General features: G+C 43.2%; 3 protein-coding genes across 4 annotated transcripts; 1 reads left to right on the top strand and 2 right to left on the bottom strand.

Moving 5' to 3' along the window:
• The first annotated feature begins 295 nt into the window (after positions 1–295).
• On the top strand, positions 296–3,646 carry LOC130733244 (serine/threonine-protein phosphatase 7 long form homolog). 2 transcript variants are annotated; one of them, XM_057585372.1, is made up of 4 exons: positions 296–611; positions 1,219–2,261; positions 2,346–3,106; positions 3,199–3,646. In XM_057585372.1, the coding sequence occupies exons 2-4, from the start codon at positions 1,223–1,225 to the stop codon at positions 3,532–3,534; spliced, it is 2,136 nt and encodes a 711-aa protein (XP_057441355.1). In that variant the 5' UTR covers positions 296–611; positions 1,219–1,222; the 3' UTR covers positions 3,535–3,646. The 2 variants fall into 2 exon arrangements, with proteins under 2 accessions (XP_057441355.1, XP_057441353.1); XM_057585370.1 differs by lacking the exon at positions 296–611 and having other exon boundaries at positions 1,161–2,261.
• On the bottom strand, positions 3,639–4,654 carry LOC130733245 (uncharacterized). The gene is made up of 3 exons (XM_057585373.1): positions 4,175–4,654; positions 3,980–4,081; positions 3,639–3,898 (listed from the first exon to the last, which is right to left on the bottom strand). The coding sequence occupies exons 1-3, from the start codon at positions 4,535–4,537 to the stop codon at positions 3,779–3,781; spliced, it is 585 nt and encodes a 194-aa protein (XP_057441356.1). The 5' UTR covers positions 4,538–4,654; the 3' UTR covers positions 3,639–3,778.
• A 100-nt stretch (positions 4,655–4,754) lies between these two features.
• LOC130733243 (uncharacterized) lies at positions 4,755–8,646 on the bottom strand. The gene is made up of 5 exons (XM_057585369.1): positions 8,209–8,646; positions 6,577–7,982; positions 6,176–6,486; positions 5,231–6,093; positions 4,755–5,125 (listed from the first exon to the last, which is right to left on the bottom strand). Exons 2-5 carry the CDS (start codon positions 7,866–7,868, stop codon positions 4,940–4,942), a joined length of 2,652 nt encoding a protein of 883 aa, XP_057441352.1. The 5' UTR covers positions 7,869–7,982; positions 8,209–8,646; the 3' UTR covers positions 4,755–4,939.
• Between the last annotated feature and the right edge of the window lie 2,884 nt (positions 8,647–11,530).

Here is an 11,530-nt window from a genome sequence, read left to right as displayed (position 1 = left end):
AGTACTTCAACTAGATTAACCAACCCGCGTAAGGGTGTAAAATGGAGAAGTGTGAACAAAATATAGTTTTATCCTTTTATGGCAAACGGGTCCAATGATGAACCAATAGTTTTCCACCATAGATATAAATAATATAAAAAACCATGTGGCTAAGATCAAAACGTAGATGAAGAAGATAGTGGAGGACCAGATCTAGATGCTTCATAGCCATGATTGACGGTGGTGGTGATGATGGTGGGTTCACCTCTCTCCTAGACAACAAGACGCGAACAAAGGCATTTCGCACCAGCGAGGTGAGGGGGGGAATTGGGTTTAACACCCCAGCCCTTAGGCTTCCCGCCCCACTTAAAGTGGGGAAATTACCGGAAACCCTCAGGATTAATATCGGTAAATGATTTTCCGATACGTATCGGTTTATCATTTACCGATTCGTATTGATATAACAGCATCAGATAGGTTTTGAAACATAATTTTCAAAACCCATTTCCCTCCCCAAATCACTCCCTCTTCAAATCTCTCCCAAACTTGCGTTCCACCACTCCAAGCTTCGGTCCCATCATCATCAAAGCTTCCTCAAAGCACCGGAACTCCCATTCCATTACATTCAAAAGGTAAGTTCCATTTTTATTGATTCTCTCACATTGATTGATGATTAGAGGTAGTTGATGGATTATTAGGTGAATGTTGAACACTAGGGTAGTTGATTATTGATTAGAGGTAGGTTTTATTGACTGAAATGGCATGAAACGGTCATGGGCACGAGTGGGTCGTTTCCAGTTCTGGTTTCTGGGTTACTGTAAAATCGGAAAAACATTTTCCGATTCTGTAATGGAAAATGTTTTTCCGATTCTGTAATGGGAAAACATTTCCCGATTCTAAACCAGTTTAAGGCAGTTTAAGGCAGTTTTTTTAAGCCAGTTTTTTTTAGTTTTCCTCCATCTATTGGGCTGAATATTTTGTACAAATTTTCAAATATTTTAGTGTCATGACACTGGGAAAGGGTGTTGATGGTATCGGCTTATTAGAACTAGGGAACTTCCTTAATGTTGCATTTTAGTTATCTAGATTGACAAATTAGAAAGGGTGTTGATGCTATATGAGAGATGTTTGTTTCTATATGAGAGATGTTTGTTGCTATATGAGAGATGTTTGTACAAGTTGTAACTGTTAAAGTTGTTCAAGTTGTAATTTGATGTTAAATTTGTTTGCTTTTCATAGGAGAATGAAGGGCGGGAGGAAGAGGTCTCGATCTTCTACAGTCGATGATGCAGAGGATCGCCACGAGCGCTTGCATGCTTCTACGCGGCGCGGCGACCATCGAGCAGCTAGTCAGGCGGTTGAGGCTTCGGCCCCGTCTCCGTCTGCTACTCCGGCCGGGGCTCCGTCTCCGTGTCCGTCTGCTACACCTCCGTCAGGTGGTCCATCTACTACAGCTCCGTCAGGTACTCCGGCTGAGCCTCAGCCTCATCCTACTCCGGTCTCTCCGATGGTTGAGTTACCTCTTGAGGAGACATCTGGCGAGCAGTCTTCTTCGGAGCCCAGTGGCGAGGAGTCTGCTTCTGAGACTGCTTCTGAGGCCAGTGGTGAGGAGGAGGAGCCTCTTATTCTCCAGGAGGAGATTGATGCTGCTGATGTTGTGCCAGATGTGGTGCCAGAGGGCGGTGTAGAGGGCGGTGTAGAGGGCGGTGCAGATGACGACCTCATCCAGAGGGTGGCACCGTTTCCCGGGGGGCCTGAGGATCTGTCGCTTCTTGCGCATTATCCTGACCACAAGGCTCCTTGGACGTGGCAGGCACTTCTTCGCACAGACCCGCGGTACGTGGACCGTCGGACATTGAGGGTGGCCACTGTTGGGGGGAAGGTATGGAACCTCCCCTGTGATGGCGATTCAGAGGCCCACACAGCTGTGCGACAGCTGCTGCAGCAGACGGGTTTGTATCACCTGCCTTGGTGCGGGTTACCGGAGACAGACCCAGCTGTCGTACTGGCCCTTGTTGAGAGATGGCATGAGGAGACGAGTAGCTTCCACATGCCGTTCGGGGAGATGACTATCACCCTGGACGATGTGTCGGCTATTCTCCATCTTCCCACAGGGTCGAGGTTCTACACTCCGGGCAGAGGGGAGCGAGACGAGGTTGCAGCGCTCTGCGCCCAGCTCCTGGGAGGATCTGTTGCTGCTTATCTGGCTGAGTTTGAGGCGGCGGGTGGCCAGAACATTCGGTTCATTACTTTGAAGACCATGTACACGTCTGCTATGGATGGTATGTCTTAATAATTACTTTATTAAGTTGTATTTATTTTTAGAGTATTATTAATAACTGTTAACTTAATTCATTTCATTGTAGGGGGACGCTATGAGGATGCTGCTAGGATCTGGCTGGTGAACCAGCTTGGTGCCACCCTCTTTGCCAGCAAGAGTGGTGGTTACCACACTACTGTCTACTGGATCGGGATGCTTGAGGACCTCGGTCGCGTGTCGGAGTACGCGTGGGGTGCGATTGCGCTGGCTTCGTTGTACGAACAGCTGAGTCGTGCTTCCCGCAGGAAGACAGCGCAGATCGGTGGGTTCACCTCCCTCGTGCTGTCATGGGCGTATGAGTACATATCCAGCAGCGTCATTATCAGGACGGAGGTCCCCGGCTACACACAGGACCAGCCTAGGGCGCAGCGGTGGTCCACGTCTCGGATCGCGCATTCCGGACTCGATGAGAGACGGGTCATGCTCGATGAGCTTACAGTGGATGATATCACATGGACCCCTTTTGAGGACCATCGAGATGTTCGACCGCGGGATCCCAGGGCCCTCTATTCCGGCTACATCCGGACACCTTACGGCCGGTCTGTGAGCCTACATCTACCAGAGCGGGTTATGCGCCAGTTTGGCTTCATACAGGACATCCCTCGACACCCCTCTGAGATCCAGACGACGGGGTCCCTTGCTGAGACCGCAGATGCTGCCTATGCTGAGTTTGAGCCGCACCTCCGCCCTCAGGGGATACCTGCTACATATCCGGGAGAGGCGGTGGAGGGTTACATGAGGTGGTATAGCAGAGTGTCACATGTGTTCATCATCCCTGAGGATAGGAGGGAGGAGCTTAGTGCCGTGGTAAGTTTGGATTCTAAACTTGTATATTATTTTTATTCATTCAATTGTGATTTTTGTTAATGAAATTATTTTTGTATATTATTTTTATGCAGTCTGCCATACGTAGGGGTGTGGAGTTGTTGGAGCAGTCCCTGGAGGTGCCAGGTGCTTATGCTCCAGGGACACAGCCCCGGATCCTCACGGAGAGGGCGCTCGATCTCTTTCGACGGAGTTCCTTCGTTGGTACCCAGGGAGTTGCCTTTTCTGCTATTCGAGGAGCCGCAGCTGCGGGAGGCAGAGCTCGTGGAGGCAGAGCTCGTGGAGGCAGACCCCGTGGAGGCGGAGCTCGTGGAGGCAGAGCTCGTGGAGAGGGTGATCCTGGAGAGGGTGTTCGTGGAGGTCGAGCTCGTGGACCCAGAGGTCGCAGGGGGCGGGGTCGGGGAGAGTGATTTTATTACACTTGTTATGTGGGATCCATTATTATGTATATGTTAGGACTTTTTATGTTATGTTATGACTCTTTCCTCGTTTTATTTGCATGTGTTATATTTTTAGTCTTAATATTATGACTCTTATAATGAAAAAAACAGAAACAACGACAACATATAAATAATTCAAAGCATGTAGTAATCCATGACAATAAGTTAAACGGTTACACAACCAAATTAAACATAAGCAACACCGAAAACAAAATTATTCCTCTGTGATATCGATGAAGTCATGGGGTCCGCAATCTTTTGGGAATACCTTCACTAGGTTGGGCAATGTTATATTAAGATAACAAACAGTTCCTCTAGGTGCAAACACAGCAACCTGCAAGTGAAATGTATACTTTAATTAAACCATGCTTAACTGTCCAAAAAATGAAGCAAGTTTCATGTTTAGGTTTCAGACCTTTTGGAGAACGAGAACAGATCCAACAGTTATGTCATTCGCAAATTCACTGTGAGTAAATGCCTTGCGGTGGATGCTAGCATCAACGGCACCCGTGGGGTCCTAAATTTTTGAAATCGTTTGAGAAGTAAATTAGAACGGTTAGTCAAGGGGGACAAAAAACAAGGCCTTACAAAACCCAAACTCAAGACATACCTTGAGGGTAACTTTCGCATCTCCAAATCCATTGGGAGTGCAAGATTTGATAACAGCAACAACATTCTCCACCCTCTCAACGTTCGCTGTCAGAGAGCCCAGCGGAGTGGCTATTCCCCACTCTTGCAGGGCTGATAGCCAAGCATGTGAGTTGAAATCAGGATCGGTTTCGGTTGATCCATGATCTAGCACACGCCTCACGATTTCCTGGGTCAGAATGAGTGGTGTGTTCGGGGTGGATCTACGGGCATACATGGCAGCCTGGATGGCGCCAGCCGGGCCAGGAATGAGAGGACGAGAGCTGCCAGAGTTGTTGCTTTGACCTTTGCAATGGCGGAGGAATGGATTTGGGTCTTGTTCCATTGTGTAGAATGAGGAGTAAGAAGAAGAGTCAAGACACAATAGACAGGAAGATGAGGAATGAAGAGTGAGAAGAAGAGGCAAGACACAACATAGATTTATAGCTCAGGAGTGCGGTCAAAACATTTAAGGTGTACTGGTGGATGGTAGAAGAGTGGTTGGGGCTGGTGGTTGAGAGTAATGTCAGGGTTGGTGGTGGAGGGTAATGAAAATGAAAATGACAAGAGTACATCAAATTAACATTACCAAAAGTACATCAAATTAACATTACCAAAAGTACACGCATGAACCTGCCAATCTACGATGATGTCTAGGTTTTCATCATTAACAACAACCTGTGATAAGGGCCACATTCTACCAAATTACAGAGAGTTTACAAATTAATATTACACAATACAAGAACATTCAATCTGTGGTGATGTCCACATAGTCCGCATGACCACTAAAAGCACCAAGCCAAGCATGGAATTGTGCATCATACATGTCTAAACGTGGACGATATAGGTTCCTCCAGTATTTGGAGGCAAGATCAGCGTGCCAATCCCACTGGGGAGCAATAGTCGGCATAGGATGTCCAGCAGTTAATTGGAGCTGCATTTTAGAGAATAACCATAAAATTAGATAACTTCCACATACAAAAATTAATCGACAAGCTAGTAGGCAACTAAAATATTAGTGTATTTGGTCAAAATATACCTGTACCCAGTGATTTATCACATGTCCAATAGCTATAACAGAATGCTCATCTCGTGGGCCGGCTCCTATCAGTGGAAAGTATGTGTTACAACCCATAGAGGATAAGGATACGAGAACCAATTGGTACTTTGTGGCAACAAGGTATCCCATCTCTGGCAGTTGAAACCATTTGTCAGGGGTGGCCGGGTCACCAATAGGAAGAGTGAGACGATTATGTAAGGCATTAACAACATCTGTGCCCCACATCCTATTATACATTAACACATTGGTCTCAAGTTCTTGTATCAATGTAGCCCTAACCCAAGGCCAACCGTCCTGACCGGCGGAATGCCCCATTAATGCAGCAATGGATCTATAGCCACAGTTACCATCATCCTCAACATCTGTAATTGTGCCAATATATGGATGGAGAAAGGCTGGAAAGTTACACATGAAATGACTTGTATCAGACTTCTTCACACGCTTCTTCCTCTTTGCTGGTTGTGAAGACTTCTTTTCCTCTTTAATCTTCTTGTCAGTAAGTTCAAACGCTGAAGGATCACGAGTCAAGGATCCTATTGCTCGACCCTTGGGTTGTTTGCTCTCCTTCAACTTAGGAGTGCGGTTGGACTTTATCCGAAGCTCAGGAGTACATAGTGTACTCCTTTCAGGACAATATATCGCTTGAAGCTTCCTCCTTACCATACTCTGCCCTCCAGTATCCAAAGAATGGAAATAACGTGTCAGTGCCTCAACTTCTGGGTGCATCTCTCCATGGTTTAGTCCGCAAATATCTGAGCTGCCAGTATCTACAACAGGTACATGCTCCCAACTTAGGCTCTTCCAGAATGGATGAATGGCCTCGTACGGAATCCTCTCATAATCTGCAAGTTCACAGACATGTTACATTGAATCACAAATATAAATAATTGGAAGTAGTTGAGAGGAGAGTGGTTGACCGGTAACCTGCAAGTTGACAACCGCAAGGTAGTCCATGAGTCTCTCTCAATAAGCAATCGCATCTGCCGCCGGAGGCTCGCATTCTTGTCAGTTCAGCATCAATGAGTTTCAGGCATTTGATTGACACAAATCCCCTAATATTTGTGTAGAAAGGGGTCTTGAAAAGGTGATCAATTTTATTCATACTGCGCTCAAACGATGCTACTATCTCAGTGTGGCGATTGGTGGTCAAACTATGCGACGCATCCCATGATGTGGCCAGGTCACCCTTACTGTTCCGCAACATCAACTTCAAGCTGGCATGTGCACCTTCAGCCCTGCAAACCAACAACGCACATGTAAGAATTAATACTGTAATAATCTATGAAATGAAATACATATAACAAGTCATAACATAATTTTTGTACCTGTTACTTGTTGTTGTTCCAAAATGCATCACATGATTTGTCCATGCCTTGGCAAATTTCTGCTTGTGGACCAACCATGTAGTAGAACAATAAGTGGCAAATTTCAACTTGTGTTTATGCTTGCACATGTTAAACAATTCAATCCAATGAGCTTCAAATTCTGGAACTGTTGGAGCATCTACCAATTCGGCCCACTTGTCCATAACCTCTTGAGCAAAATCATCCGTGCCAACATACTCTTTGCACTTTGCCAAAACACACTTGTTGATGTGCCACAAGCATAGTAAATGGGTGGTGGTGGGAAGGCTTTGTGAAGCAGCACTCAATAAAGCAAGATCTCTGTCCGTCACAATCACTCTAGGCAACCTGGATTGGTCGGAAATCAGAGACTTCATACACTCCAATGCCCAAATGTAGTCCTCTGTGGTCTCACTGCCAATGTAACAGAATGCTATTGAGTATGTTTTATCCGTGGAGGTCAGGCCAACAATCTCGAGCAAGGGTAGTTTGTATTTGCTGGTCTTGTATGTGCAATCCATGATCACTACATATGGGAATGTGTTGAAAAGTTTGACGGCATTCGGATGAGCCCAAAATATATCTCTAATCACTTCCGATCCGGGTTCATTTCGTTCGAAGTGAACATACTTCTCACCGTCCAACTTCTTCAGCAAGTATTGTATCTCTGTCAGTGACCCACGAACGGATTGTCTGAACCGCTTGCAAACACCATAAATTTGTTGGATGGTAGTCAAGTTTGAAGGATCTTTTTCCTTCAAGGACGCCAACATCTTTCTAGGTGGAACCCAAGTCTTAGCCTGATTTATCACGTCCTCCTTCGCCTCACTATTCAGTCTACCAGCGTAATTGTGGCCAACTAGTGACTCAGCTGCGAGATGGATGTGTCTACCGTCCATCACCTTCAACCACCAACCTTTATCATCTTTCGTACGTCGTCCTTTTAGCCTAAAAGGACAACCTGTCTTTTGTGTTGACGTTCCTTCAACAAGATCCGGTTCTCTGTAGGGAATATACGCACCATGCTTCTCACACCCCAGAATGACATATTCTTTTCTTCCCTTCGCACCACTATCAGACTTTGTTGTCACCAAAACAAAATTATTTGCCATAGAAATGTCGCGAACCCATTTCATAAGATCATCTTTCAAAGGGAAACGCTGTTTCAGGATAAACAAGGCATAAGGCATAAAACAAGGCATAAACAAAGCAAACAAAGCATGCAAAAATTTGTGCAATGAGTACCTGATCAGTATGATACAAATGAGAGACATCTATAGATATAATCGGAGGTTCAGCTAGTGATGGTTGCTCCTCTGGATTATCATTTTCCAATCCAGCAGCATGTATCAATTGTGATTCACCAAAGAAAAATGACTCTGTCATCCCTGGAACAAAAACGGTAAATCAATAACCGACCATATAACGGTAAATCAAATTCCGACCCTATAACGGTAAATCAAATTCCGGTACTATAACGGTAAATCATTTACCGATTCAGTTCACGATTCAGCAGCCTAAATTACCAACTTAACTAACTAAACTAACTACTTAAACTAACAACTAACTACTTAAACTAACTATAAATAAAGTACCAAAGCTAACAACACTTACCAGAAGTTAAAAGCTTTCCCTTGGTGGTGGTGGTGTTGGTGTTGGTGGTGGTGGAAATGTGGAGATGGTGGTGGTGGTGGGAAGGTGAAATGTGAGGGAGGAGTGGAGTAATGGAGAATAAGGTAGTTTGGGCGAGTTATGGGGGGCTGGTGGGGGGTTGTTGGAGGGAGGAGTAATGGTGGAGGGGTTGGTGGAGGGAGGAGTAATGGTGAAAAGGTGATCAAACTTCCAGATTACAAATCGGTAAATGATATACCGATACAATATTAGAATCGGTTAATTATTAACCGATATTGTTCTTCGTGTTCTGGGTAATGGGATGAAGGTGTTCATACTGAGGAACAATAACGGTAAATGATTTACCGATTGGTATTTTGACATCGGCAAATCATTTACCGATGGGTAGTTTTGGAATAAAAAAAAATGCTGGGGCGCGTAGCCTAAAGGGTGGGGTGCCAAACCCAAATCCCGGTGAGGGGGCTTCATGAAGCTTACTCGGTAAGGGTGCTCACCGGAGAAGAAAGGTGGTGGTCATGTAGTGTAGGCGCTGACTAGGACACTCTCGTGTTAGCATTTCGACTTTTTTACTTGGTTGGTGTAATTTTTTAAAAAATTTACCAAACTAGTGCAACTTTTGATTTAATTACACAATAATTGGTGTAAATCGCCACTTAAAGTGGCGATACCTCTTAATTTTTTAATTTTTTTTTTGATAAAATCGCCACTTGCAGTGGCGACACCATAAATTTTTTTTTTGACTCTGCTCGTTGGTGACGGACAAAATTCCGTCGCTAATAATTTTGCGACGGAAATATCTACACTCTAATATCCGTCGCTAATATTGTTTGTCATTATTCACTAGGATTTTGTGACGAATAACTTCGTCGCAAACAAAATTGCGTCGCTAAACAATTTGCGACGGATGTATTCTCTCTTTACCTTCCGTCACTAATACCTTTCATATTATAATACGCTAGGATTTTGTGACGGATTTCTTCCGTCACTAAAAATGAAAGTCAAAAAAAAAAAAATTGGGTGTCGCCACTGCCAGTGGCGATTTCTATAGAAAAAAAAGATATCGCTATTGAAAGTGGCGATTCACACTAATTGTGTAATTAAATCAAAAGTTGCACTAGTTTGGTAATTTTGTTTTCAAATTACACTAACCAAGTAAAAAAGTCTAGCATTTCGCTTATACGGTTTGTCAGTTTCCAAACAATTTTGATGGCAATTTTTGAGTTCAGCTCAATTCGTTGCTAATTCGAAGCTAACTAGAAGTAAATTCGCTGTAGATTTAGCTGTGGAACTATTTGCATAGCTAATTGGCTTATTCCATAACACAGTTAGCAGCTATTTCTTAGTTAATTTCTTGTAGCAATACCGCAGCTAACTTCGCAGCTAATTTCACAGCTAATTCCTCAGCTAATAGGCAGCCAATTTTACAACTAATTAGCAGCTAGATTTCAGCTAATTCGCAGCTAAGGCACAGCTAACTAACAGTCATTTCACAGCTAACTCGCAGTCATTTCACAGCTAATTCGAAGTCATTGGACAGGAAATTAGCAGCCAATTTCATAGCTAATTAACAGCTAGATCACAGCTAATTCTCAGTCATTTCACAGCTAATCCACAGCCACTTACGAGACAGCGTCGTCTTCTTGTTCTTTCCCCAACCCTAACGAAAACAAACACCCTAAGACCCGCTCAAGGAAAAGGTTAGATCTTGATGAGAGGGGGCAGCGAGAGGAAATGGAAATACAGGGCCTTAATGCTGCTTACATAGCCAAACACCCCTAACTCATTCAGTAATGATAAAGCAGTGAGACCCCAACCGGAAACAACAATCGATCGCGGGAACAGAATGAAACTGTGTCAATGTCATTGCCCCAGTTAGGAAATACGCATGATCTCAACTCAAAACCCAAAAGGGTCCTCAAAAAATCTCTTTTACTACAGCTAACATAACATATCAGATATACAAAAACTGATACACAATAAGACTCTAAGGAGTTTGTTTGATTGTAGTTTCTGAATACTGATTCTGTTTCATGTAACCTGTTTCTAGTGTGCACTTTCTGGCTTGATTAATTTTTTGATCCCAACAAATTTTACTACATAGAAGCTATCATGGGTTCCCACCTAGTATAGAAAGGAGGATAATGTTAGATATATCAAAACTGATGCACAATAAGACACTTTAGTGTCTATACAAATTTCCTTGAAACATCATCTGCTCATCCACATTGGAAGCATATGAATTGGAAGTGATTTTTCCGTAGCTTTTTTTCAGCTTATTTATTCAATTCAGCTTATAATAATCAGAAAACTACATATAAACAAAAAATTAAAGGAATGGATAGACTCAATGCATACGTGTCAGGTTCAGCACACAGTTCAGCTCACTTCAACGTGGAGTTGTTTCATTGAGACATTTTTTACATGTTTTTATTATTACTCCTATCAACTTTTTTTCTTCTTATAATCAATTCTATTTAAGAAAACCTACTAACTTCTTCACATTATTTATTTTGCCTTTAAAATCTATTTGTTGAATAATTTCCAAACTATGCTACTATATTAGTCACTCCTGATTATTCCCCAATTCATTCACATTATCTATCACTTTTCTCTATACTTTATTTCTTGCTATCACCTCAGATTATATATCTTACTTATATTTCTATTCTTTTCCCACTCATACTATTTTGGGTATAGAGATTAAGTAAAAGGAAAATAGACTAATTGAATAGTTTTTCTATAAGCCAAAATAAACTAATATGAAACACAAGGGGTGTCCCAACCCATTACAGAGAGAGTAAAAAGACTAACCTAACGCAATTCAGTTGTAAACATGAGAAGCAGATGCATCTCGTAGAACTTCAAACTAAATTGTGTCACATGTAAATGTCAAGTAACATAAAAAAAACATATAATACGAGTGAGTTTTCATTTTTTTTATAAGCGTGAGGGAGTTTTTTTTTTTGGTACAAAGCTGCTAAAAGAAAAACAAAAAGACTACAACACTAGAGCCTCAAGAAGGAAGTCCCACGGTAGTCATATGCCAAAAGAGGGATAGCAACCACAGGAGGGTCCTCCAAACACTCCATACGATGATCCTTAAGAGCACCATCCTTCGCTAACAAGTCCGCTATAGCGTTACCTTCACGCAGCAGGTGCTCAAACTTGACAAGCCAATCGCGAGCAAGAAGAGCCTTGATCAAACCAAGCACAGGAGCATGACTATGAAAACGGCCACAACCTTGATGCACAAGGGAAAAGGCATGTTGCGAATCGGAAAAAACAATAATCTGACTGTCACGAC

Source organism: Lotus japonicus, chromosome 1 (genome assembly GCF_012489685.1).
Source record: "Lotus japonicus ecotype B-129 chromosome 1, LjGifu_v1.2".
In the NCBI taxonomy this organism is placed as follows: Eukaryota; Viridiplantae; Streptophyta; class Magnoliopsida; order Fabales; family Fabaceae; genus Lotus; species Lotus japonicus.
The sequence above is the reverse complement of the archived record's forward strand: the minus strand, read 5'-3'. Positions and strand labels throughout refer to the sequence as shown.